This window comes from Cydia strobilella, chromosome 19, assembly GCF_947568885.1.
Source record: "Cydia strobilella chromosome 19, ilCydStro3.1, whole genome shotgun sequence".
Taxonomy (NCBI): Eukaryota; Metazoa; Arthropoda; class Insecta; order Lepidoptera; family Tortricidae; genus Cydia; species Cydia strobilella.
The window spans coordinates 6019034-6046294 of record NC_086059.1 but is presented as its reverse complement, the minus strand read 5'-3'; the positions used below and the strand labels follow the sequence as shown (position 1 = coordinate 6046294).

General features: G+C 45.6%; 3 protein-coding genes across 5 annotated transcripts in view; 2 read left to right on the top strand and 1 right to left on the bottom strand.

Moving 5' to 3' along the window:
* Positions 1-15828, top strand: part of LOC134750279 (serine/threonine-protein kinase Tao) — a 33662-nt gene extending 17834 nt beyond the window's left edge. Inside the window, exons 14-22 of the mRNA XM_063685440.1 lie at positions 218-429; positions 1926-2076; positions 2745-2857; positions 3064-3190; positions 3842-3943; positions 5535-5669; positions 6570-6728; positions 12765-12883; positions 13643-15828. Of these exons, the coding sequence (XP_063541510.1) occupies positions 218-429; positions 1926-2076; positions 2745-2857; positions 3064-3190; positions 3842-3943; positions 5535-5669; positions 6570-6728; positions 12765-12883; positions 13643-13766 (1242 nt within the window). The 3' untranslated portion in view covers positions 13767-15828. The remainder of the gene's footprint in view (positions 1-217; positions 430-1925; positions 2077-2744; positions 2858-3063; positions 3191-3841; positions 3944-5534; positions 5670-6569; positions 6729-12764; positions 12884-13642) is intronic.
* A 1189-nt stretch (positions 15829-17017) lies between these two features.
* LOC134750274 (protein NipSnap) overlaps positions 17018-27261 on the bottom strand; it is a 111889-nt gene continuing 101645 nt past the window's right edge. Inside the window, exons 2-7 of one of the 2 annotated variants that reach the window (XM_063685435.1) lie at positions 23184-23246; positions 22922-23104; positions 21712-21880; positions 21336-21469; positions 19905-20038; positions 17018-19167 (exon numbers count right to left, since the gene is read on the bottom strand). In XM_063685435.1, coding sequence (XP_063541505.1) covers positions 19019-19167; positions 19905-20038; positions 21336-21469; positions 21712-21880; positions 22922-23104; positions 23184-23239 — 825 coding nt within the window. In that variant the 5' untranslated portion in view covers positions 23240-23246 and the 3' untranslated portion in view covers positions 17018-19018. Of the gene's footprint in view, positions 19168-19904; positions 20039-21335; positions 21470-21711; positions 21881-22921; positions 23105-23183; positions 23366-27261 lie in introns of those variants that run through there. The other variant, XM_063685434.1, reaches the window with a different exon arrangement.
* Positions 23847-27261, top strand: part of LOC134750270 (rabankyrin-5) — a 61341-nt gene continuing 57926 nt past the window's right edge. Inside the window, exons 1-5 of one of the 2 annotated variants that reach the window (XM_063685429.1) lie at positions 23847-23964; positions 24078-24383; positions 24577-24757; positions 25239-25339; positions 25978-26114. In XM_063685429.1, the coding sequence (XP_063541499.1) occupies positions 23961-23964; positions 24078-24383; positions 24577-24757; positions 25239-25339; positions 25978-26114 (729 nt within the window). In that variant the 5' untranslated portion in view covers positions 23847-23960. Of the gene's footprint in view, positions 23965-24061; positions 24384-24576; positions 24758-25238; positions 25340-25977; positions 26115-27261 lie in introns of those variants that run through there. The other variant, XM_063685428.1, reaches the window with a different exon arrangement.

Genomic DNA, 27261 nt, shown 5'->3' with positions numbered 1-27261 from the left:
AAACATAAACGTCACTGAAAAGGTCTCCCCTCAGCTTGATGTCAAGTTACCTTTCAGGTATCTTGACGCTGGTCTTCCGTGGAGACCTGTCCAAGCGATCGCGTCAGCACGTAAACTTAACTAACATTGGTTAAACTAAATTGAGATCATAAATAACAAATAAATATTAGGTACTTGTTTCAATTTGCTCAACATTAAACGTGTTTATATGTTACAGACAAAACACGCTCAAGAACTTGAGCGTAAGACAAAGCAGAACGCCGTAGCGGAGAAGAAGCTAGTGAAAGACATCACGGCGCGGCAGGAGCAGGACCGGAAGGCGTTCGAGGCGCAGCGCAAGCGCGAATACAAGGCCAACAAGGAGCGGTGGAAAAAGGAGCTCAGCATGGACGATGCCACGCCCAAGAGGCAGCGGGATGCCACGTTACAGTAAGTATACCTTTTCTCAAAAATGGACGGCAAAGTCGACGTTGCCGGTTATAAAGTAGGTCGCGAAGTGCGTAGTTTATGGTGAGTCAAAAAATTAAAAAGTTAAAAACATTGCAGTCTCGATTTCGGGACTGCAATGTTGCATACAAATTCCATTATTTGTCGAGTTCCAAACTTTTTAAAAGTTGAAGTGGCCATATCAAATGAAGGCATGGGTCCATTAAACAGCCAAACAGATGATCAGTACTTATTATTATAATGTTGGTACCGCGACTATTTAGGTGTCTCAAATAGGTTGGCGTATTTTCAGCAGAAAAAATACACTTCTATTTTTAATTAAAAAAATAAAAAGGCGGCAAAGCAAATCTTTTTACTTTTTTCTGTGAAAATATATACATAAGAACGTTGCTTCTGTAAAATATTTATATTATATTTGTTGCGCCATTTTTGAGAAAAGCACTATATATGACTCGGCTGGAAGGCTACTTGCTGGCTTCGGATTCAATTAAACGGACTCCCAAAGCCGTCCGTTTAAAACGAATCCTCAGCCAGCAAGTAGCTACTTCCGAGCCTCGACAATAATGTACTATTACTTTACACTACAAAGGTGCGTCCAAAACTGGACAATGCGACGCGACAGTGTGTCAACTACTCTCTTACATTACTTAGTACGATGTGCAGTGCTCGTACGATTCACGAATGGGACACAACGGCGCGATCGCCAGAACGGGATAACCCGTCGACATTAAAAGGTTTGCTTTGCGAAATGCAGCGATTTCAAGCGACCGCAACGCAAGTGCGTATAACAAGGCTGGTATAATATAAGCCCCAGGGGATGATACGGAGGATTGTCGGGGGTGTAAAGCAGAAGACCGTGCGTTCAGTACATGAGTTTATTACCGGACTGACAAGACATTACAGTAATGTCGGCGCCAGAGGGCACGCGGAGAGACTTAACCCTACCCGCCACCAATATACATACATAACAAAGCCAACAACTCCAACGAAGAGAGGTGGAAAAAGGAGCTCAGTATGGACGTAGTCACACTTAGACGCAGTGGGATACCTCGTTACAGTTACTACACGGTTTACTAACTCATCTTAAAACAACCATTACTTTTATGTACTCTTATTAGTTTTTTTTTCCTACAATATTAGTGCTCCCAGATCGCGCCCTGCTCTTATCCAAACTCTGCGAGATGTTTTTATAGCTCATAATTAACAACTATTACTAAGGGACCAATTTTGATAACAGAAAAAATGGCTGCTTCATAGATTTCGGGCCTTGGCTGATCACAGCCAACATTTTTGGTTGGACCCAAATAAATGTTGCTAGACATTTACATTGAAAAACGCTACACAATTGGAAAACATCCTGTGTATTGTTTAAATTCTATTACAATATTGAAACAGTTTTTGCGGACATATTAGTTGCCGTCAGACAAGAGTCATTATATGTATGTGATATGAATGAACGTTTTTATTGGTGTCGATAGGTCGCAGAAGGATACCCTGAAGCAAGCAGAAGCGGCGGAGGAAGCCCGGCTAGTGCGGTCGCAGCGCGAGTACCTGGAGCTGGAGCTGCGGCGCTTCAAGCGCAGGCGCATGCTCGCGGCGCACCACAAGGAGCAGGAGCTGCTCAGAGAAGTAAATAACCTTTTTTCTTCTTCTTGTTATCCATCTTTGGAGTGCAGCCGGTAAAGGGTTTGAGATTTCAGAACACTCCTGACTATTTTAAAAGTAAGTTAAAAGAACAAGTTGGGCCTCCTCCTTATTTTATGGCTTTCGCGAGCCTGGGGTTAGTACCAATAATTGGTACAGGCGACTATCATCTGAGCTGACCTTTCATTTCATCCAGAGAGGAAATCAGGCATTATTGGAATTGGTTCGCTTTCCCTACGTCGTTTTCTTTCTCCAAAGAGCGACTCATCTCAATGAATGTCATTTCATTCCATAAAATTTATTAGTAGAAGCCGGAGTTCGTTCTCGCGACCTCTGCCTCGGAAATTGCCAGCCTTACCTCTATAATAAAAATAAAACTATCTCTAGTGTTCAGATTCAGTTATTAATTAACCTTACCAGGCGTGGCTCACTCCGCGATTTCGTCGCGTCGCTACAAGTACATGCGGCCCACACCAATTTTGGTGTCTAGCCATAGTAGTTGGCGTGCACCGCTACGGAACGGACGCCTGCTCGCTTTTGCGCCACCTTGCGGTCATATCTGTCGTACTCTAGACGCGTTTTGTTAGAGAGTGAATCTTCTGTACCGAGTACTATTATTTATTGTGTGACTTTACATTATATTTTGTGTGCAGGAACTGAACAAACGACAACAGCAACTAGATCAGGCGCACGCCATGCTGCTGCGGCATCACGAGAAAACGCAAGAGCTCGAGTACCGACAGCAGAAGGGGGTGCACGCGTTAAGGTAACAAGTCGTTTATTACACCTTCTTCTCATCTTAGCATTTTTCCTGTTTCATCCTAAAGGAAACCTGAATTCAATTTTGGCAACCTGATTTCATAAACGCAGAGTGTTTTATACGAGAGCTACTTGGACAGGCTGGGGACCACTCGGCAACCTAATTCGAAGATATAGATACATGTGAAATGAAAACAAACATTTTGTCCGCAGAGAGGAGCAACTGAGCAACCAGCACGCTACAGAGCTGGCCAACCAGCGCGAGTACATGGCGCGTGCCGAGCACGAGCTGCGCAAGAAGCACGCGCTGCAGCTCAAGCAGCAACCCAAGAGCCTCAAGGTACCTTCCCCTCCTTTATATAGAGAACAGCTGAGCAACCAGCACGCTACAGAGCTGGCCAACCAGCGCGAGTACATGGCGCGTGCCGAGCACGAGCTGCGCAAGAAGCACGCGCTGCAGCTCAAGCAGCAACCCAAGAGCCTCAAGGTACCTTCCCCTCCTTTATATAGAGAACAGCTGAGCAACCAGCACGCTACAGAGCTGGCCAACCAGCACGAGTACATGGCGCGCGCCTTACTCTTTCCAACCAACCTTCAACCCACCTCCAATCTTACTCTTTCTTACAGCCGCTGAACACTCCGTAAGTGGGTAATACTGGCACATTTTTAACAGCATAGACTGAGATGTTAAGCGGGTCCAAACGACGTATAGCGGTAAAAATTATTTTGCCCGCAAAGTTGTCAACATCTATGGTAGCGGATGAAACAACGCGCCAAAAGTATCTGGCACCCTGGAATACAGTGCGACACAGATATTAATAATAATAATCTGTGTTGAAAAAATAATTGCTCTAATTTCAAAAACATCGGAGGAAACAGTCGAGAACGTTTGTATGGAGAAATGACCACTCCTGTTGCCTCTTAAACTTGACATAGTGACCGACGATCTTTCAAACGCAGATATAGTAAATGTTTTCTTTTGGTTTACCAGCAAAAGGAGATGCAAATTCGCAAGCAGTTTCGAGAGACGTGCAAGATCCAGACGCGTCAGTACAAGGCCCTCAAAGCGCAAATTTTACAAATGACAGCCAAGGTATGTATTACAATTAGAGATGCACCGGATATTCGGTTACTAACCGGTATCCGGCCCTTATTCTAATATACGGCCGGATACCGGATAGTAACTTTGCTTGATTTCGGATAATTTGGCGCTTAATACATTGACCCGTATGTTGCTATCTCTATTGCAAGCGCATAATTATATAGCTGTCCGGGCCCGCCCATGACGCTGGCTGTCAATGTCACTGAGCGAGCCGGACTGCCATAGCTATAGGGTGGCGCGTGCAATAGGGTGGTATTCCATCTGTCCAATGTGCATTGCGTCCCACTCTCTCATTAAGCAAAATGTGAGATGTAAATACACAGTGGACCAAGATATTGGGCAGATGGAATACCAACCATAGACATAGCAACAGGCGGGTCCATGTACGAAATTCCTTGTGGTAAGAGTCGGTCGAATTTCACCTTCCCATACAAACGGAGTTCCGTTCACATTTTAAAACTGCGTGTTGGATTGTAATGGAACTTTGCACACAAGGTATTAGCCCGTTTATAAAACGGCTCCAGTTTATAAAACAAACGAAATAGAGCAAAAACAAATTATGTATGAAAAACTTAAATTCGCTGTATTTTTTTAACTATGGTATCTGAAGTTGTATAAACTAATTACAGACGTAGATATACTTTATCTTATTGTAAGTACAAAGTTTCAGAGCAAACTAGCTACTCGTTTTAAAATGAGAGCGGAACTACGTTTGTATGGAGAACCGAGCTTGCCGGAGACTCGTAAGTCTCTTTTCTTTATCTATGAAAATATGACGTTTATAATGCCACCATCCCACTTTGTGTTTAAGTCGATGCAAAGTTAGCTTAGACGGACTGTAGACTGTTACGAGTTTTAAAATATAATTGGTATTTTATATTTGCCGCAAAGAGGATATATAGGATAGAGCGGTACTGTCATAGTAAATTTTGTAGCCACAGTAAATTCACTGCCATCTATCGACACACGATTAAAACTAAAAATGAAGAAGTATAAAAATACGATAAAATGTATTTATATGGATAAAGGTTTTTTTATTTGCTTTCATTATTTTTATTTGATTTTGACCCATGTTCTTTCACTAATATGCGTTAAAATTATTAAATAACAAACGAAACCGTTAACGCCATTTATCCGAGAGTAGGTCAAAGGTAGTGGCGCCATCAGATCGAGAATCAAATTTTCTTGATTTTCGAGGCACTTTTTTTCCTTAGACTGTATCTATCTATTACGGAGTTATATCTATCTTTGATTGAAATGATGATATCCGCAGTAGAACTCGGGTCACCGACATATCTCGCAGAATTGCAAACCTTAAGTGGCAGTTGGCGGGGCACATTGCTCGCAGAACTGATGGCCGGTGGGGCCGGAAGGTTCTGGAGTGGCGTCCGCGTACCGGAAGACGAACTGCCGGTAGGCCTCCAACGAGGTGGAGCGACGACCTGGTGAAGGTCGCGGGAATTCGGTGGATGCGAGCGGCACAGGATCGGTCGGAGTGGCGAGCCTTGGGGGAGGCCTATGTCCAGCAGTGGACGTCTATCGGCTGACATGATGATGATGATGATCTATCTTTGATTTACAGGAACAACAAAAAGAAGTGATAAAATCGCTGAAGGACGAGAAGCGGCGCAAGCTAGTACTGCTGGGCGAACAGTACGATCAGAGCATCAGCGAGATGCTGCAGAAACAGACGGTGCGGCTCGACGAGAGCCAGATGGTGAGGATTTGTTTATATTTCGTATAATTGACACTAACATTTTATTAGAAAAGTTCAAGTTTGCATGTCGGCAACAACGAGCACATTTATTCTTAATCATATTAGATGGTTCTTAGGGTTCCGTACCCAAAGGGTGAAAACGGGACCCTATTACTAAGACTTTACTGTCCATCTGTCTGTCTGTCACCAGGCTGTATCTCATGAACCGTGATAGGTAACCAGTTGAAATTTTCACAGATGATGTATTTCTGTTGCCGCTATAACAACAAATACTAAAAAACAGAATAAAATATGTGTGGCTCCCATACAACAAACGTGAGTGTCGCGAATGGTCGGTGTGCCTGACAGCGCTGTTCGTCTACGAGTAGTTCTTCGCTCGATACTAGAACATTTACTGATGGCAGAGGATCCGCGCTCCTGCTATTAGCAATTTAGCACTGATCATTCGCATTCCAGGCAAAGGCGCCGGGGGCAGCAGTCGGCGCTGAACTGTTGACGTTATTTAAAACGCTTTTTATAATATCGTCGTTGGCGCTTATTAGCGACACTAAACTAGCCTTACGCCGCGGACTGGCCGCCGCTGTCGTCCGAAACAGTCTCATTCAAGTCTACATTTTGATCGAAACCGCACGGCCAGTCCGCGGCATTAGAAGTTCATGATATGCGCACCGTTTGATTTATTAGTAGGTAATGTTTTTGTCCGCTTTAACTCCGGCATCCGGGATCCGGCAGACCTCGTCGGCGATGGCGGGATAACTTGGACTCCTTTTTGAACGACTGGCCAGATGTAGCTCAAAACCGGGAGGAGTGGAAGAAGAGGGGGGAGGCCTTTGCCCAGCAGTGGGACACAATAGGCTCGTAATAATAATAATAATAATAATGTTTTTGTGTTCGGTGCAGATGGAGTGCGAGCAGCTGAAGATGCAGCTGGAGCACGAGCTGGACATGCTGACAGCGTACCAGAGCAAGAGCAAGATGCAGGCCGAGGCGCAGCGCAACCGCGAGCGCCGCGAGCTCGAGGAGCGCGTCGCCGTGCGCCGCGCGCTGCTCGAGCAGAAGGTACCCAGCCAGCTGTCGAGTCGAGTCTCCCGTCACCGTACCAGAGCGAGAGCAAGATGCAGGCCGAGGCGCAGCGCAACCGCGAGCGCCGCGAGCTCGAGGAGCGCGTCGCCGTGCGCCGCGCGCTGCTCGAGCAGAAGGTACCCAGCCAGCTGTCGAGTCGAGTCTCCCGTCACCGTACCAGAGCGAGAGCAAGATGCAGGCCGAGGCGCAGCGCAACCGCGAGCGCCGCGAGCTCGAGGAGCGCGTCGCCGTGCGCCGCGCGCTGCTCGAGCAGAAGGTACCCAGCCAGCTGTCGAGTCGAGTCTCCCGTCACCGTACCAGAGCGAGAGCAAGATGCAGGCCGAGGCGCAGCGCAACCGCGAGCGCCGCGAGCTCGAGGAGCGCGTCGCCGTGCGCCGCGCGCTGCTCGAGCAGAAGGTACCCAGCCAGCTGTCGAGTCGAGTCGAGTCTCCCGTCACCGTACCAGAGCGAGAGCAAGATGCAGGCCGAGGCGCAGCGCAACCGCGAGCGCCGCGAGCTCGAGGAGCGCGTCGCCGTGCGCCGCGCGCTGCTCGAGCAGAAGGTACCCAGCCAGCTGTCGAGTCGAGTCTCCCGTCACCGTACCAGAGCGAGAGCAAGATGCAGGCCGAGGCGCAGCGCAACCGCGAGCGCCGCGAGCTCGAGGAGCGCGTCGCCGTGCGCCGCGCGCTGCTCGAGCAGAAGGTACCCAGCCAGCTGTCGAGTCGAGTCGAGTCTCCCGTCACCGTACCAGAGCGAGAGCAAGATGCAGGCCGAGGCGCAGCGCAACCGCGAGCGCCGCGAGCTCGAGGAGCGCGTCGCCGTGCGCCGCGCGCTGCTCGAGCAGAAGGTACCCAGCCAGCTGTCGAGTCGAGTCGAGTCTCCCGTCACCGTACCAGAGCGAGAGCAAGATGCAGGCCGAGGCGCAGCGCAACCGCGAGCGCCGCGAGCTCGAGGAGCGCGTCGCCGTGCGCCGCGCGCTGCTCGAGCAGAAGGTACCCAGCCAGCTGTCGAGTCGAGTCGAGTCTCCCGTCACCGTACCAGAGCGAGAGCAAGATACAGGCCGAGGCGCAGCGCAACCGCGAGCGCCGCGAGCTCGAGGAGCGCGTCGCCGTGCGCCGCGCGCTGCTCGAGCAGAAGGTACCCAGCCAGCTGTCGAGTCGAGTCTCCCGTCACCGTACCAGAGCGAGAGCAAGATGCAGGCCGAGGCGCAGCGCAACCGCGAGCGCCGCGAGCTCGAGGAGCGCGTCGCCGTGCGCCGCGCGCTGCTCGAGCAGAAGGTACCCAGCCAGCTGTCGAGTCGAGTCTCCCGTCACCGTACCAGAGCGAGAGCAAGATGCAGGCCGAGGCGCAGCGCAACCGCGAGCGCCGCGAGCTCGAGGAGCGCGTCGCCGTGCGCCGCGCGCTGCTCGAGCAGAAGGTACCCAGCCAGCTGTCGAGTCGAGTCTCCCGTCACCGTACCAGAGCGAGAGCAAGATGCAGGCCGAGGCGCAGCGCAACCGCGAGCGCCGCGAGCTCGAGGAGCGCGTCGCCGTGCGCCGCGCGCTGCTCGAGCAGAAGGTACCCAGCCAGCTGTCGAGTCGAGTCGAGTCTCCCGTCACCGTACCAGAGCGAGAGCAAGATGCAGGCCGAGGCGCAGCGCAACCGCGAGCGCCGCGAGCTCGAGGAGCGCGTCGCCGTGCGCCGCGCGCTGCTCGAGCAGAAGGTACCCAGCCAGCTGTCGAGTCGAGTCTCCCGTCACCGTACCAGAGCGAGAGCAAGATGCAGGCCGAGGCGCAGCGCAACCGCGAGCGCCGCGAGCTCGAGGAGCGCGTCGCCGTGCGCCGCGCGCTGCTCGAGCAGAAGGTACCCAGCCAGCTGTCGAGTCGAGTCGAGTCTCCCGTCACCGTACCAGAGCGAGAGCAAGATGCAGGCCGAGGCGCAGCGCAACCGCGAGCGCCGCGAGCTCGAGGAGCGCGTCGCCGTGCGCCGCGCGCTGCTCGAGCAGAAGGTACCCAGCCAGCTGTCGAGTCGAGTCTCCCGTCACCGTACCAGAGCGAGAGCAAGATGCAGGCCGAGGCGCAGCGCAACCGCGAGCGCCGCGAGCTCGAGGAGCGCGTCGCCGTGCGCCGCGCGCTGCTCGAGCAGAAGGTACCCAGCCAGCTGTCGAGTCGAGTCTCCCGTCACCGTACCAGAGCGAGAGCAAGATGCAGGCCGAGGCGCAGCGCAACCGCGAGCGCCGCGAGCTCGAGGAGCGCGTCGCCGTGCGCCGCGCGCTGCTCGAGCAGAAGGTACCCAGCCAGTTGTCGAGTCGAGTCTCCCGTCACCGTACCAGAGCGAGAGCAAGATGCAGGCCGAGGCGCAGCGCAACCGCGAGCGCCGCGAGCTCGAGGAGCGCGTCGCCGTGCGCCGCGCGCTGCTCGAGCAGAAGGTACCCAGCCAGCTGTCGAGTCGAGTCTCCCGTCACCGTACCAGAGCGAGAGCAAGATGCAGGCCGAGGCGCAGCGCAACCGCGAGCGCCGCGAGCTCGAGGAGCGCGTCGCCGTGCGCCGCGCGCTGCTCGAGCAGAAGGTACCCAGCCAGCTGTCGAGTCGAGTCTCCCGTCACCGTACCAGAGCGAGAGCAAGATGCAGGCCGAGGCGCAGCGCAACCGCGAGCGCCGCGAGCTCGAGGAGCGCGTCGCCGTGCGCCGCGCGCTGCTCGAGCAGAAGGTACCCAGCCAGCTGTCGAGTCGAGTCGAGTCTCCCGTCACCGTACCAGAGCGAGAGCAAGATGCAGGCCGAGGCGCAGCGCAACCGCGAGCGCCGCGAGCTCGAGGAGCGCGTCGCCGTGCGCCGCGCGCTGCTCGAGCAGAAGGTACCCAGCCAGCTGTCGAGTCGAGTCGAGTCTCCCGTCACCGTACCAGAGCGAGAGCAAGATGCAGGCCGAGGCGCAGCGCAACCGCGAGCGCCGCGAGCTCGAGGAGCGCGTCGCCGTGCGCCGCGCGCTGCTCGAGCAGAAGGTACCCAGCCAGCTGTCGAGTCGAGTCTCCCGTCACCGTACCAGAGCGAGAGCAAGATGCAGGCCGAGGCGCAGCGCAACCGCGAGCGCCGCGAGCTCGAGGAGCGCGTCGCCGTGCGCCGCGCGCTGCTCGAGCAGAAGGTACCCAGCCAGCTGTCGAGTCGAGTCGAGTCTCCCGTCACCGTACCAGAGCGAGAGCAAGATGCAGGCCGAGGCGCAGCGCAACCGCGAGCGCCGCGAGCTCGAGGAGCGCGTCGCCGTGCGCCGCGCGCTGCTCGAGCAGAAGGTACCCAGCCAGCTGTCGAGTCGAGTCGAGTCTCCCGTCACCGTACCAGAGCGAGAGCAAGATGCAGGCCGAGGCGCAGCGCAACCGCGAGCGCCGCGAGCTCGAGGAGCGCGTCGCCGTGCGCCGCGCGCTGCTCGAGCAGAAGGTACCCAGCCAGCTGTCGAGTCGAGTCTCCCGTCACCGTACCAGAGCGAGAGCAAGATGCAGGCCGAGGCGCAGCGCAACCGCGAGCGCCGCGAGCTCGAGGAGCGCGTCGCCGTGCGCCGCGCGCTGCTCGAGCAGAAGGTACCCAGCCAGCTGTCGAGTCGAGTCGAGTCTCCCGTCACCGTACCAGAGCGAGAGCAAGATGCAGGCCGAGGCGCAGCGCAACCGCGAGCGCCGCGAGCTCGAGGAGCGCGTCGCCGTGCGCCGCGCGCTGCTCGAGCAGAAGGTACCCAGCCAGCTGTCGAGTCGAGTCGAGTCTCCCGTCACCGTACCAGAGCGAGAGCAAGATGCAGGCCGAGGCGCAGCGCAACCGCGAGCGCCGCGAGCTCGAGGAGCGCGTCGCCGTGCGCCGCGCGCTGCTCGAGCAGAAGGTACCCAGCCAGCTGTCGAGTCGAGTCGAGTCTCCCGTCACCGTACCAGAGCGAGAGCAAGATGCAGGCCGAGGCGCAGCGCAACCGCGAGCGCCGCGAGCTCGAGGAGCGCGTCGCCGTGCGCCGCGCGCTGCTCGAGCAGAAGGTACCCAGCCAGCTGTCGAGTCGAGTCGAGTCTCCCGTCACCGTACCAGAGCGAGAGCAAGATGCAGGCCGAGGCGCAGCGCAACCGCGAGCGCCGCGAGCTCGAGGAGCGCGTCGCCGTGCGCCGCGCGCTGCTCGAGCAGAAGGTACCCAGCCAGCTGTCGAGTCGAGTCGAGTCTCCCGTCACCGTACCAGAGCGAGAGCAAGATGCAGGCCGAGGCGCAGCGCAACCGCGAGCGCCGCGAGCTCGAGGAGCGCGTCGCCGTGCGCCGCGCGCTGCTCGAGCAGAAGGTACCCAGCCAGCTGTCGAGTCGAGTCGAGTCTCCCGTCACCGTACCAGAGCGAGAGCAAGATGCAGGCCGAGGCGCAGCGCAACCGCGAGCGCCGCGAGCTCGAGGAGCGCGTCGCCGTGCGCCGCGCGCTGCTCGAGCAGAAGGTACCCAGCCAGCTGTCGAGTCGAGTCGAGTCTCCCGTCACCGTACCAGAGCGAGAGCAAGATGCAGGCCGAGGCGCAGCGCAACCGCGAGCGCCGCGAGCTCGAGGAGCGCGTCGCCGTGCGCCGCGCGCTGCTCGAGCAGAAGGTACCCAGCCAGCTGTCGAGTCGAGTCGAGTCTCCCGTCACCGTACCAGAGCGAGAGCAAGATACAGGCCGAGGCGCAGCGCAACCGCGAGCGCCGCGAGCTCGAGGAGCGCGTCGCCGTGCGCCGCGCGCTGCTCGAGCAGAAGGTACCCAGCCAGCTGTCGAGTCGAGTCTCCCGTCACCGTACCAGAGCGAGAGCAAGATGCAGGCCGAGGCGCAGCGCAACCGCGAGCGCCGCGAGCTCGAGGAGCGCGTCGCCGTGCGCCGCGCGCTGCTCGAGCAGAAGGTACCCAGCCAGCTGTCGAGTCGAGTCTCCCGTCACCGTACCAGAGCGAGAGCAAGATGCAGGCCGAGGCGCAGCGCAACCGCGAGCGCCGCGAGCTCGAGGAGCGCGTCGCCGTGCGCCGCGCGCTGCTCGAGCAGAAGGTACCCAGCCAGCTGTCGAGTCGAGTCGAGTCTCCCGTCACCGTACCAGAGCGAGAGCAAGATGCAGGCCGAGGCGCAGCGCAACCGCGAGCGCCGCGAGCTCGAGGAGCGCGTCGCCGTGCGCCGCGCGCTGCTCGAGCAGAAGGTAACCAGCCAGCTGTCGAGTCGAGTCTCCCGTCACCGTACCAGAGCGAGAGCAAGATGCAGGCCGAGGCGCAGCGCAACCGCGAGCGCCGCGAGCTCGAGGAGCGCGTCGCCGTGCGCCGCGCGCTGCTCGAGCAGAAGGTAACCAGCCAGCTGTCGAGTCGAGTCTCCCGTCACCGTACCAGAGCGAGAGCAATATGCAGGCCGCAGCAGCTCCCGAGTCTCGTCTCGTCTCGTCCCGTCACGCAGCCTGACGCTACTTAACCAGGGGCCGGCAAACGGTTTAAGAGAACAGGAATCGCACTACAAATCCGCACTTTTAAGAATATCAAAGGGCCATAAAACTTAAGTGGTCTAAGCCATAAGTGGTTTAATATTTCGAGTGTCTTAGAGAGCCGCCTTGCAACCCCAAAGAGCCGCACGCAGCTCGCGAGCCGCGGTTTGCTGACCCCAGCACGAACCTGAGGATTCCTTCAATATCTGTGCTGGGACTGCACAATCTGTCCGTGGCCAAGTGTCTCGTAAAGGAGCAAAGAGACAGTACAGTGTGGGAGCTGTGTTTTTGACTAGTTCAGCTCTCTGTGTCGCCCTGAGGGTTCTGAACGATCCCTTTCTTTTTAATTAACACTAAACACTCCTTGTCTCTTATCCAGTATTTGAGCGAAGTCATAGGAATTTACCAGCTTCATAGTCTATTATATGTGGCGTTTTCAACCAAAAGGTGCCACATTGTCGCTTGTTGATTTCTAATTGAAGTTTTATGGAAATAGCGCCTTACTGACAAGCGATAATAAGTACCCTTTTGGTTGAAAATGGCACATATTGTGTCAATTTATGGTTCGATAATGAAGCGTTTTTTACTTTATTCTGTTCGGCCATGTAATAGGAATGTTGTTTGTTAGATGGAAATGGAGAGCGCGCAGTTCCTGGCGGAGCGCGCCGAGCGCACGCGCATGCTGCACGAGCGCCACGAGCGCGACCTCGACCACTTCGACAACGAGTCCGCCCGCCTCGGCTTCAGGTATACACAACAACACACCACACCACACTACACAACCACCATTTACATTGTTATCAGAATTACATTATCAGGGATTGCTGCACGAACACTGAAATCTTCATATTTAATGAGAAAAAAAAACCGGAAAAGTGTGAGTCGGACTCATCCACCGGGGGTTCCGTACTTTTTAGTATTTGTTGTTATAGCTGCAACAGAAATAAATACATCATCTGTGAAAATTTCAACTGTCTAGCTATTAAAAACAGCCTGGTGACATACGGACAGCATATTTAATATATGTATTAGGAAAGGTTGCATTTTAACAAAAAGGTTTTAAAAGGCTATTACGGATACTACTTATTCTGCTGACGTCGTATACAGTCGCCATCAGATACATTGCCGGCCAAGGTGCTCACAAATATCTGGACACGGCTCTATTGTCAAGGCGTTAGAGTGCGTGTTCAGATATTTGTGAACACCTCGGCCGCTCCGATATATCTGATGGCGACTGTACATATCGTGGTCAGGTCATAGAATTGATCACTTTATGATATGGTTAGGTTAGGTTTGACTTTTTCATGATGTGGCCAACCGATCATTCCGATTCTAAGATCTGGCCACGACATACACAACCGAATAAAGCATATGCACGGCAAGATGGTAAAAAAAAAATTAACTGTATTTAAAAAAAAAAATACAAAATTTACTCTTAGACTTAGCCTAATCTACACTCTAATAGATTGTACGCTAAGTATGGTAAAATCCTTATTTGGTCCACAGCGCAATGGCGATCGCGGAGGGCAGCCGGGACGGGTTCGGCGACGAGGAGCAGTCGCTGTCAGGCTCCATGCTCTCGCTCGCACACTCCAACTCCTCCGCCTCCTTCCCCGCCGGCTCGCTCTAACGGGACGGTCGTGTCCCACACTCCACACCCCACCCCGCCCCATCCACACAAATGCTTTTGCCAAAAGCAAATGAGGTATCTTGTCTTGTTGCCATTATATTTGTGTCGGCGCGTATCAAACGTAATATCGCATTTTTGTGCGTCTGATGTGCACCGACACTTTCTTTGCCAAATTCTCCTGTCGTACGACAGTTATTATTAGCGAAGTGAGAAATAATTTTTATTTCTAGTTTTATTGGCAGTCGTAGGAATTAATCGAGTCAGTGGTGGCTGAAGGCCTATCGTCCTAATGAATGTTTATCGAACGTTTCGTGTATGTGCTTTTGGCAAGAGCATAGTAGATTCATATCCCCATTTACTTACTGAGACTGTCCAGCCCTCCCTAGGAATGAGTATGGAAAGGATAATATCTGTGCTTAAAAATGGCGATTCCAAATTGTTACGCTGTTATTTGGCAACGTTGCCCACGCTTTGTTTGTGATTATGATGTTTTTTGTTATGTCTTCCAATTGTCGCAGTATTCGTAGTCTACGAGGGTGGTTCGGGAGGGCATTTCCTATTCTACATTATTTAAGTTTATGCACTCCATAATTAAATAATTATATCTTAATAGATGCGACGACGCGGCTCCGGCTCAATAGGACAATCCGTTTATTCTAACACTAGTTTATAGCATATTTAATATTACAGGTTTATTCGGTTTCTAATATTGTTAAGTTAGCGTGTACATCAGTGGTGTACGCTTACCTCTCGCTGGGGCCGCGGTGTGTGTGACGAGTGCCGACAGAATGCTGATATTTAAATTGTGCAGTCGTGTGAGAATGAAACGCTTTTATATTAGACATTTTACGCAGTAGGGCGGGTCCGTTGGTCTCCCGGGCGCGCTGTCGCTACTGTTCATGACGAAGCGAGGTCCAGTGATACATGTACGATGTGGTATCGATCTCCGCGGGCGACTCGATGTTTTGAGTCCGTTTTATGAATAAAACCATTCGGAATATACCTATAAACGATCTCTTAGTCGTAAGAAAATTAATACTGTTTTTCTTAAAATCAATTTTACTAGGATACGATTAGACCGTCCATCTATTAAAAGCAATATTTTTAAATGCGTCAGATCAACGGAGCCCGGCCTAGTAGATGACATGATTAAACTAAAATCTTAGTACTCCCTGATCTACTTGTACGATACGTAGTTTACTAAGTTTACATAGTGGTTGAGGTAGTTTTTGAATCTTATTACTCTGTGAAGAGTAAGAAAATTTCGAAAAATACCGTGATCATGTGAAATAATACTTTAAGGTAAAGTTTGTAGTCTGAGAGTCGTTACGTTGATCGAAAGCTACGCTTGAAGTGTAGCCATGGCATTATTAGAAGACGTAGGCCACCCGAGCCCCGCCCGAGCCAACGAACGGAAACAATATACATACAACACAATAAACAAACATTAGATAGTCAAAATTATAATATTCATATCATTAGTTTTTACTTTAGAAACAATTTTTGCATGTAATTTATTGTAAGTTTAAATTCTTTAACGATTGAACTGATATGCTTTTGCCTGAGTTAGTTTTATATCTAGTGATCTTTGTGACGGTGCGACTGGCATCGTGTTCGCTTTATTAGATTTTAATTGTTTAATGCTTTATTAAAACGTTACAAATACGCAGGTGCTCAGCAAAGAATAGTATAACCGACTGCCGATTGAGTTTGTAAATATAATAAAGTATTTATGTATACGACGTTTGTATTGTACTGCGCAAGCACGCGTTTGCCTTACCGCAGTGGCAGAGGGCTCGGCGTTTGTATATAGAGAACAATAATATATGTGTAACTATTATACATAGTTGGTTACTTTTATAAGGTGCGCGTGTGTGTACATTATATTGTGGAGGCGACGGGCCGAGCGGCCCGCTCTAGTGCTATTTTCTTTATTTAGTGTCCTAATAACTATTGTATTGTCAACTAAGCTTACCAGTCATGTATGTATAGACGATTGATATAATTAATTTAACGCCGATTTTAGTCATAAACATCCAAATTTAGTTTATGATATTTTAAATATATCTCGTTTTATTTTCTTCCCACATCGCTTGTAAACATCACATGGCGTGAACCACTTGTATTATTTTATGGAAGGTATTTAGAAAATTTAACTCACGACCTAAGCGAAGTAGATATTTAATTCGTAAAATGTTTGAAAAAGACTTGCAATAATTTAATCATATTTCAGTGCACAACGCCGTAAACTTGTGGATCGAGTAATTATTAGGTATGGCGTTGGGCACCCTAGAGAACAAAAACCTAGCCTCCCCTCCAGAACTGACCAAGTAAATGACAATAATCTCTAGACACAGCCTCACTCCACTCGTCATCTTGACTGTACATAAGAATAAGGCCGACTTGGGCGAAATGTAATTAGAGATGGATTCCGGACTCCGGGCGAACCTCATTTAGAGTCACATCAAAATTCGTCGTTTAAATTAAAATATAGCAAAGTAAATAGCCAATCCAATGCACAGCCACTTGGCCTCTGCCTTCCATTCGTGATATATTTAACTCTTAGGTCGTTATAGAGCGCGACTAAAGTCGTAAATACATTTGGAACCGAAGCACACCGGAATTGAACTGTAAGAAGCTGTATTTTCGCTTTGGAGCAGTAGACCGGCAGACGTTAGGGATGTAGTGGCTCGCTGTTAGTGCTCAGCCGGAGTGCCATGCGACAAGGACCTTTTATACTCGATATTGACACAATTTATTAAATTATTATTTATTTATCGCGAAATTCTTGGTGCATCGGCGGAAGGCGTGAGTATAGTCGCATAGGCTGTATCCTGTTCAACCTCCCACCCTTAGCTGTTCTCAAATTAGATGTTTATCATCCGTCAACCCTCACAACTTTCAACAAATTACTAAATATTACGATATAGAAGTACCAAACTCGTAGTTAGCGATCACGTATTATTATGTACATTGTAACAAAATGTTTTTTTTATTATATTTTACCATTGTATAGTCGTTTATCTTATCACCGATAGGTAGTTAGCAATATTTGACAGAGGTGAGACAAGGCGGGCGCGGCCGCGGCCGCCGCCGGCCGTTGTTGTTTTCATTTTATTTTTTGTTATATATTTAAATAACACAATCGACTTGTAGTTTTAATAATTATTATCATTATAATTATTATTATATTGTAATATAATCTTATTAATGAAAAAATCAAACTGAAAATAAAAAATAATAGAAAGAAATTAAATTGTGTACTTATTTTTATTCCTTTTCTTCACCGTATCAGCTAAAAAAAATGTGTAGAAAACAAAAATGGGTTCGTCAAAAAGACGTTTAATAATATGTATTGACAAATAATATTTTACATAATGGCTTAGATAAACATACAAAAAAAAGGTTTGCGTCTATTATCTAATAAAAGTAATTGTGCTTATAGTAAATAAGGAGCAAGGATTTCATTTACCGTAACAAGTAATTGCACTTAAACGTAATCTATATCTTATAAAAATAAAATGTACACTGCGTTCCTGACTCATAATTTCATTATAACTTCAGGATTTTTTCGTCAGTATTGTGTTTAGAGTATTTACACAAAATGGAACATCGGTTGGAGCAATCGCGTTAATTGACAAAAGATATTGTTAAATTACAAAAGTAGTAAGTTTTTGTGTGTATTACGTTATAATTTTTATAAAAATAGAATCGAAATTGCTCGATTATTTACAACAGAATCCTCAGGACTAACCACGCTCGTTTCATTTTTTTTTAATGCATAAAGAAAATGGAAGGAACAAGTTTAGGCTCCAAACTGATAACAATTCATATTAATTTGCAAATTTGTCAACAACTATACATTGTGTTTATGTTAGTCACTCGCTTACTATTATTTGATTTCAGCTTATAAAGTACTTATAACGCAAGTAGTATTAGTAAGACAGTAAACTACAGTCTATCAAAATAGCTGTTGGTAAGTAGCCAGAGATTTACAAACGTGTAAATATATTCTCAAAGCAGATGGTTATTTCAAAAATGCCTTTAAATGCTTTTTCGAATGCAAAAAGCGTCGACTTAAAGCAGTTATACAGTTCTGATATGTTTTATGATCTTGAGTTTTAAACTGTAATACAAATCTCCTATGTTAAATTACTAACACAAACAACTGAAGTAATCCAGAATTATAATCTGAATTATAGTTTCACTAGGTGGCGCTGGCATTGTATGCTTGACCAACACTATTATGATGACATTGATAAAAAACTATACTGATGATTCAATTGTTTGTAATGATACCAGTCCAGTTAACTAATCAATAATCATTTGTAGTTATACCTATACAATAAAGTTCTACATTTTATATCAAGAAGCTTGTAATAACAATGGAGGTTGCACTAAGAAATAAATTTTGAGGCCGAGTATAAACTCACTGGGCCGGGCTGGGTGAATAATCACCTGTCATTTTCCTCCTGGAGTGAATAAAATTGTACCCTTGATATTACCTTATTTAGCTCTTAAGACTACAACTCTGAAGATGAACGGTATATGCGTAACGTAATTCAAAGCAAATACGTGCTTTGACTGACAGCGAACAGCGCCATCGTTCAACTGTCAAACTCGGGGCACGATTTCTTCTTGACTTTACATCTATTTTTCTCCTCGCCTGAAATGTTAATTTTATGTGCAACCTCCAATGTTTTATCCCTTAAATGCATGATTTTTTCTTATTACCTGAAATTAATATACGTGTCACATAATTGTTTACTGATTCCGGGAAAAATAATAAATACAATTAGAACATCGATTATCACTGCTAAATCAGTGTTAGAAGTTGCATAGGGTAAATCATAATTTATGTAAATATAAAATTATTGGTAAAAGATATATGAAAAATCTTACTACCATCAGAAATTTACACTATTTGTGATACCTATACTTATAACAAAGATTTTAAATACAATTGCAAACCCCGAAAAAAGCCACCTCAATCACATACTAAAAATCATCAAATTTTCCCCCGCCATTACGTCTTAAAGCGAATGTAATTTTTTTAAACTAAAATACTGCGCATATTTGAATTAAAAGTCGGAAAATGTATTAATTTACTATGAAAATAATTATACAGGAACAAATCGATTTTATCTAATTATGCATAAAATTATATATTTTGTTGTGTAGGCTGCATCCATCAACATGCATTTAAGGGTACATGTTTACATGCACGTTCGTAAATCTCCGGTCGTAGGGCGTTACTGGGTGGGCGAGAACTCCGTGGGCTCGAGGATGCGGCAGTGCATCTCGCGGATGAGCGGCACGGTGTAGGCGACGCACTCGTCCCAGCCCGGGTTGCGCCAGGTGCGGTCGCGAGTTTCGCGCCGTGCTTGGAGGTCCTTGTAGCCTGAGAGTATTTCAATCTTTGTTCATTTAGGGAGCGTGGGTTTTAAATTAGCGTGGCATAGTTTGTGATAGCCGAATTTACAAAATATATCCTTGAACTACTTATTCCCATGATATCTAACAAAGGCATATATTTGGCCGGTTTGGCTGATAGGCGGGTCCACACAGAATGAGCCGTCTCGCGAGGAAATTGCCGCGCAAGGCAGCTCGGTCTGTAGTCGCCCGAGGCATTGCTACCGTCAGTGCGTTTGCTTCGCTCGAAGCACGTCTACACAGACCGTTGCTTCGCGAGGCGGCTCGTTCTGTGTGGACCTGCCTATTGACTCTTTGTTGCTGACTGTACTGACAATATACCCACGTTTAGGTTCTTTCCGCATGTATATTATAGTATGAATCTTCTCAAATGACTTTTACGCCTAAGACCCTAATCTTTTAAACAAAAGCCATAGTTTCTTTTGTGCGAGCGGTGGGCTACCGTGTCTTAACACGTGCCAAAGCAACAATGTCGTTTATAAAGCGGCTGTATCGTTGTGGGTTTAAGGTTCAGGGAAGGATATAGGGTAGTTAATGTCAATCAACATCATCATCATTCCACGCAGACTAAATCGCGGGTAGAAATTAGTATGTATGCTAAAGTGTCTTGAAGAATGTTATGAAATTAATATGAAGGCTTGTTTCTCAGCAGAAGGGAATGGTTACTAACAAAATTTAAAAATGGTTTGTCTCTTGGTTACTTACACCAAATATGATGAACATTGTAAAGCCTGCCGATCTGTGAGAAGTATCCAGCGAAGGCCTCGTTCTGCGCGCGCCTGTAGGACAGACCGCGAGCCCAGTTGTTGCCCCATTCGATCATGGTGCCTGGCTTCAGGCTGTTAAGAAAAACAAATTTGTTGTGTGTACTTCCATGGTTGCCATGTGTGTGTACAAGGCGGGCTGCCTTGTACACACACATGGCAACCATGGAAGATATCTTTACGGTACAGGAAGAAGCACTGACTCAAGAGACCATCATGCTCTCGCTTGATTGTATTGTTTTAGTTAATTTTAGTTTTGGACACTTAAGAGACCTTATACACCTCTAAGATTTTATTTTGTTTTAAATTTATTTTATATATAATAATAGCTATATTTTTAATGATTCTGACAGGTAGAGACCTTTACATCTCTATGTCAATTTAAATTTGTAATTTAGTTATTTATAGGTAGGCATACTTCTTACGAATTATGTTGTGATTATGTGGCGCTATGCCGTCTTTAATGTAACATACGAGCACAAATGTTGTATCTCACTGTATTAATTTACTTTATATATATTAATACAGCCCGGCAACTTGAACATGTCATGCTCGCTTAAAAATCTTTGCTTACGGTGGCGTCGTTGATTGGGTCGCCACTTTTCCGAATGAAGGTTGAGGGAGACGATGGCTGAGATACGCGTCATACTCGTGAACGGGTGCTGTTTGTGGAGACCGGTCTGTTTAAGTTTACACAGGCTTCATTTTACCTATGTAAATTTACTTTAGAGTGGCATTAACGTGAGGCACTTCATTCGGTTCTTGTCTGTTTGTCTGATTTAATATCTTGTCTTTTTATTAATTATATAACAATTCAAGTCTTGGAGACCCTTTACATCCCTGGATAATTTGATGATCTTTTTTATTATTATATAGTTATACATTTTATCTCTGACACCTAGAGACTTTTACATCTCTAAACAATTTTAGTACTTCTGTTGTTTGTATATTTTTTATTAGTTTTTTTTGTGTAATTTGACATTTATATTTATGTAATTGTTTTTTGTAATTTTGGGTTAATTTTATTGTTTGTAAAAATTGACATGTAAAAGTGCCCCTGTGGCCTATTTGCTGAATAAATGTTTGATGTTTGTAACGGATGAGGTAGGTGTTCAAAATGACACACACACTCTTATTTTCGTAACAATAAAGCTTTGTTCAAATTATTTTGAACACCTGACCCTTAACTACTTCTGTAACTTTCCCTACATAAACTTGAAACAAATTGAATGCAGATGAGAAATGTGTAGAGACCTGCCCAAACAATAATTAGAACTTAGCCGCTAAGCAGACTATACAATTATTTAATTTAATTTAATGCCTTAAAAGACATTCAATTCATGTTCTTTATAGTATTGTGTAGTTATAGTACCTGTAAGACCGTATTTCATAGATGTTGCTGGGCCCACGGGGTTCTCCTGAGGGCCAGTAGCTGAAGGCGAGCAAGTACTGCAAGTGTCTCGAGCGGACATAGCCACCACGTTCTTTTTCCAGTGCCGAGTATTCCTGAGCGAATGAAAAGCAAGTTAGATTTTACAAGATTTTTTAGTTCATAGTGGAACTGCCATATTGCAAAGACAGCAGCATTCCAATAATATAACTTACGAATGCTATTCTTAATACCTATTTTCGGTCTAATGCCTGTGGCTTGGCTTAAAAATGTTACAGTAGCTTCCTAACATTCACATATGGTAGAGTGGATTGCTATAAGGTTTAAACAAAACTTCTTGTATACCATAATTACTTACAGGAGACTCCTTGAACAAAATCTTTGCTTTGTCTATCTTCTCAAAGCCTCCCGTGTAACGCCAGAGGTGCAGCGCCTGGTCCATGTCTCCTACGGACACTGTCCATGATCCAACCAACTCGCATCCTAGCTCATTCTTGTGAGAGTGGACAAACTCTGATGAAGTTTTGCTATAACACATATTTGAGATTACATAGGTATGGTTGTCATCAGATATATTGTTGAAGAATATCTTCATTCACATTTGCCTTTATTATCATGATGATAAAGTACATGTTGAAACATTTTTGAGCACCTTGGCCGCTTAGATATATAATGGCATCTGTACTGACTATGAAATTACTAATTCTTACATAGTTATCAATTAGTACGCAAACTTGTGGGTATGTTTGTTGTAACTCATTGGCATGGTTTAAGAATTTAATGGCTAAATCTATATGTTTATGAACCATTGTTTACACAATTAACTGACATTTGTAAATGTTGTTTGCAATGATATAAGGTTTACCAATAGCCAGTTAACCCTTAAATGCATGATTTTTTGTATAACTTTTTAATAAATTGAAATAGATGTGTCATGCTGTATAAAAGTAATAAATGTGATTTTGGATAGCTGCATATTGAGCCACGGACCATCAAATATACGATGCATATATACATCATTATGCATTTAAGGGTTAAGATTAGCATCCATAGCTTGCTAATTATTGCAGTTAGAGCCAGTACATAAGCCAAAGCCACTGCACCAAATTGGCAAGTGACAGTGTAAAAGTGTCACTGTAAAAATAAAATACAATAAAAAACACGTGCATTTTTTCTATCAGTTTAGGATTTTCCAGTGCCAGCACATTTATCAAATAAAATTAACAAAAAGACTTGTCAAAACATACTGTCTAAAAATAGAACACACTCATGTTTGTATTTGTTTGCATACTGAAACAAGTGACTACTAATTAAAACATTTGATTTAACAAACTCATTTAGCTGTGATAGTTTTTTATGGCTACATGGTGTAGCTATGGGATATTGACCATAAAGGTCAAGGATCCATTGATAACATAATGGTAAACAATCTAACGCGTTATCGCCGCTGATCTAATAATATATTAAGTATGCTTTTTTTGCAGAATGTTGCATAACATCACTATTTCTTTGTTGCTAACGGTCAGTATACTACTTTTACTTATGTAAGATAGGTGGAGCATACGTACTAGTTCTTCAAATATTTATCTACACTGTCCGGTCTAATGTTGTGCGTATGAAGCGCATATACAATCTCTTTGTCACTTAGCATACGACTGTGAGACTCCTTCGTAGGCTCTATCTTCCGCACCAACAGCTTGGACAACCAGCCATCTTCAGCATTTAGTTTTGCTCCACTGGTGTTGATCAATCTACAAAAATAACTTTCACTATACACAGATGTTCCAAATATAAACCGGGCCACTTGACATGGGCAATAGCGGAAAATACCTTGCATTCTTCGGAATTGCAGAACCCAAACTTAAAATCCTATTTACAGAATTCATTTTGAAGCAAATATGTCTTACTCCGAAGACGACAACTTGGACTTTCAGAAGGCAGGCCAGGCCGTACTCTGAACTTGTTATCAATTCAATTGACCAAATCACTTGAAGGTTATCTGAATATTTTTGGAGAAACGGCGACATCTATCGAGTAATATGAACATGAACCCCCATGAATGATAAAAAGTTTCCCTGGGAGCTTGCATACCATGTTACAATGTTATTTTTGCAAAAATTTCGTTTGTTCATTTGTAAAGACAATAATAACTATTAAAATCGTAAAACTTGTTTAACATCTAATTTTCGGGATAAAAAACCTGGGTGTCAGGCCTAATATGCAATAAAAAAGAACAGAGTATGTTTCCATTACGCGCAAAATACGATTCATTAGTTAAATAAACCCACTTGGAATCTACGCATATTGTTTATTTTATCTTAAAATTATATGGTTTTTATTTTTAAGATGTTTTATTTAATATACTTCGATAGCTTTGTGGCACTTCTAGTGATTTATAAACCAATTTTGTATTGTTTACCATGTTTTCTTTAACAAAGAACGTAAAATGGATTAACATTATAGCGTTTTTGACATTTGACTTTTTGCTTTGGCAATTGTCAAATTGTCAATTTCCAATTAGCGTTTAATCTTTTTTATATTGATAAAGAAATATAGTAAAAAGTGTAGTACGCTTCCTGCAGTGATAAGCGTCAACAAAGCCTCGTCATGGGTGAGTAGCTTTCAATAAAATCGAGAGTCATCTGCGTCGAAGTTTGATAGTTGTTTTGCAATGGTGGGCGGTGTAGCAACTAACTGTAACTGCGACTATGTTTGTTTGCGCAGCGTCCAGCGAGGTGACGAAGCTTCAGCAACACTTGGCGCTGCTGAAGGAGGAGTACAGTAAGCTGCAGAGTCACTGTGCAGAGGTGGAGCGCAAGTATACACTTGCGGCCGCATCGGCCGGTGACTTGAGCGAGACGAGTTTCGTCGCGCGGCTGCTCATGACCGTAGCGACACTCTACGGCAGAGAAACCTATTCAGACATACAAATAAAGTTACAGAGCAAGTCTATGCCAGGTCATAAGTTTGTCTTGTGTGCCCGATCTGATGATTGGAATGAAGAAGCATTAAAAGACCTGAAGGAGTTGGGTGAGTTTGTTTAATTGGACATTTAGAAAGCTTATTCATTTTAATTTTCATGTTGTTATTTGTAGAATATAGTTTATAACTATCAAAAAAACCTTTTATATTGTACATTGTTGTCTAATCTATTAAATAAATATAATGAAAATGTTACTTGAGTATTTTAATTTGTGTGTCATCAATGATAATACATTTTCAGATTGGTCAGTGCTCCCTGATGATGTTGGTGCAGCGCTGCTCAAATGGCTCTACACAGATGTAGTGGACCTCACTCGGGGAGACATGTTTGCACTTCAGCTCATGAAGTCTGCTGCCAACTTCAAGCTTAATGGTTTGGTGGGAAAGTGTGAACAGGCCCTTATTGCCAGTGTGGGAGTCAGGTGAGAATTCTTAAATTGACCAGTTTGTTATATTTATAACATCTTAGAAGATTATATGTAAAGGATATTGAATTGCTATGAAATGAAAAAAAAAGATGTCATAGTTGAGTTGATTTGCTCAAATTGTAGGAACAATATTATTGAATACTACTTGTACTAATCACACAAATGATCATACTAGTTGTTATCACGCTAAATAGGCAATATGGTTGTTGATTTAACTACTAATAAAAATCAAGACGTAATTAACAAGAAAATAAGGCATCAACTTTGTATTGAATTTGAAACCTCGATATCCAACATGTGTTTGTCGGTTAGCTTTGACTTAGATTCGAATGGAACTACTAATTGTTAATAAATAAATAAATATTAGGAATCCTAACATTGTCAGGCTATAGTGTTTTGATTTATAGAAGAGTCCTTAAAAGACTAGACAAAGAGAAGAGACAGAATAAATATCATAATACTTGTTTTATTACAGGACATGTGTAAAGTTCTACTCTGCCGCTGATGAGATTGGGGCATTGGCTCTCAAAGAACATTGTTCTGGACTTATTTCTGCTCATTGGGATGATCTCACAGGTAATTTTTTATCTTCAGAACAGTTTTTATGAAACATGGTCCTGTTTTTATATGTGGATCAAATATTTTATTTGGTTTAGAACTTTACTAATTCCAACAACACCGTTACAAAATAAACACAACATTAATTCATATCCTTATATATTCTCCTTTGGCCCTGTAAATAGTTCTTGCTGCTACAAATTATGTCAACACCATACTAATATATTGAGAATCAAATAAAGCCTGTTGGCATAAATCATGTTTCTTTAGATAAACTTTCAAACTGTAGGCCAAGCACAGGAGGGGCGCGCAGACTACCCGCTTTTTTCTAACTGTATTAATTAAAAAGGGACGCGCGGGAGGGAGGGAGGGTCTATCTCGCGGGCGAGATACTGTCGCGTCACTCCTGTGCTAGCCCGGCTGTTGTAGTGTATATCTCTTTGAACGTCAGGCCTGTCGTGTACGGCGCGTCATCGTAAATATTGTCAGAAAGTCATAATGCGCGAAAGTTGATTTGGGCTGTAACCGTGCGCGTCAGTTGACATATTTGGCGGTCAAAGGGCTATGTCATGTAGAGCCAACATGCGCACAGAGGAAGGCTCCCAAATAAATACAGTTTTCTTTTAATGAGTAAATGTTTTCAATTAATTTCCCAGGCGAAGACTTCGCGCACATGTCGTCCGCCCTGCTATACCGCATGCTGAAGAGCAAGACGCCGCAGCCGCTGCACGGTGCCGTCCGCCTGCTGCGGGAGGACGTCGTGTTCCTGTGTCTCGTCGAGAACCACGCCAATGTGAGTACACTTTGATTTACCAAGCTTGTACTCCGGATTTTACGTTGTATTGCTACTAGTGCTAATAGTGCATTTGCCACTGACATAAGTCTTAAATGACAATTCTTTAACAAAAATGAGGTTCAAAACTTCGCATAACACACAATAAACTCTATAGGTATCACTACACGGTGTCGCCGTGATCAAAACCTTGAAACTAGTATGGAACAAAACAAATATTTTAAGGGGTATGCTGACTGAAGTAATAATTAAGTAAAATTAATAAATGACGTGAACATCATCCAAAATGTGGATTAATAATAATAACTGGCTGAGCTGACATATTTTTTTTATCCTACAAAATTAAAAAATAATCATTTTTTAAAATATTTATAATTAAAAGGTGTAGTGATGTTATTCTTACACAATTTAATATTACAACACTAGCCTTTGGTATATTTTTTATAATTATCAGTTAGTATTAAATGCGATAGTAGGAATGTCACATGACCAATCCTCATATACAGGCAGTGGTGGTTCCATAGAAAAACAAGTAAGCATGCTCACTCCATACATCAGTTTTCTTACCAAAACGCTTATTATTTTCGTAGTAGACATCTAGCGCCAAGTAGCGGATTTTCCAGTACTGCTACTTGACAATAGATGTCGCGTCGAACGTGATTTTTTAGAACTGTCTTCTAAAGATAAATAATATACATCTCACACTCACACGACGGGATGCATATCTTTAGCTTAGTATGTACAAAAACTATCACGCATGTAGATACATTCTACAACCCTATTTACATAATTTAGTAATTATCTAGATTTGCACGAAGTCAAGGACTTAAAGTCTATTAAATTCATGCATAAATTATAAGTAATATAATACAACTACTCTGAACACCAAGGTATTAAAATAATCACAACTGGTATCCAAAATTAGAAATAGTAAACTGACAGATACGGGCGTGTACAGTCAAGGGCATAAATATATATACATTCCCAAAGTTTCAAGAATATGTGTACGCTCTTACACCTTAGACAATAAAGTCGTGTTCACATATTTTTGAGCCACTTGTCTGGATCGATATTTTTGCCTTCGACTGTACTTGTTTTGATTACCGCGTTATCTCATAAATCTTATACTTTTTTGGACTACACTTGC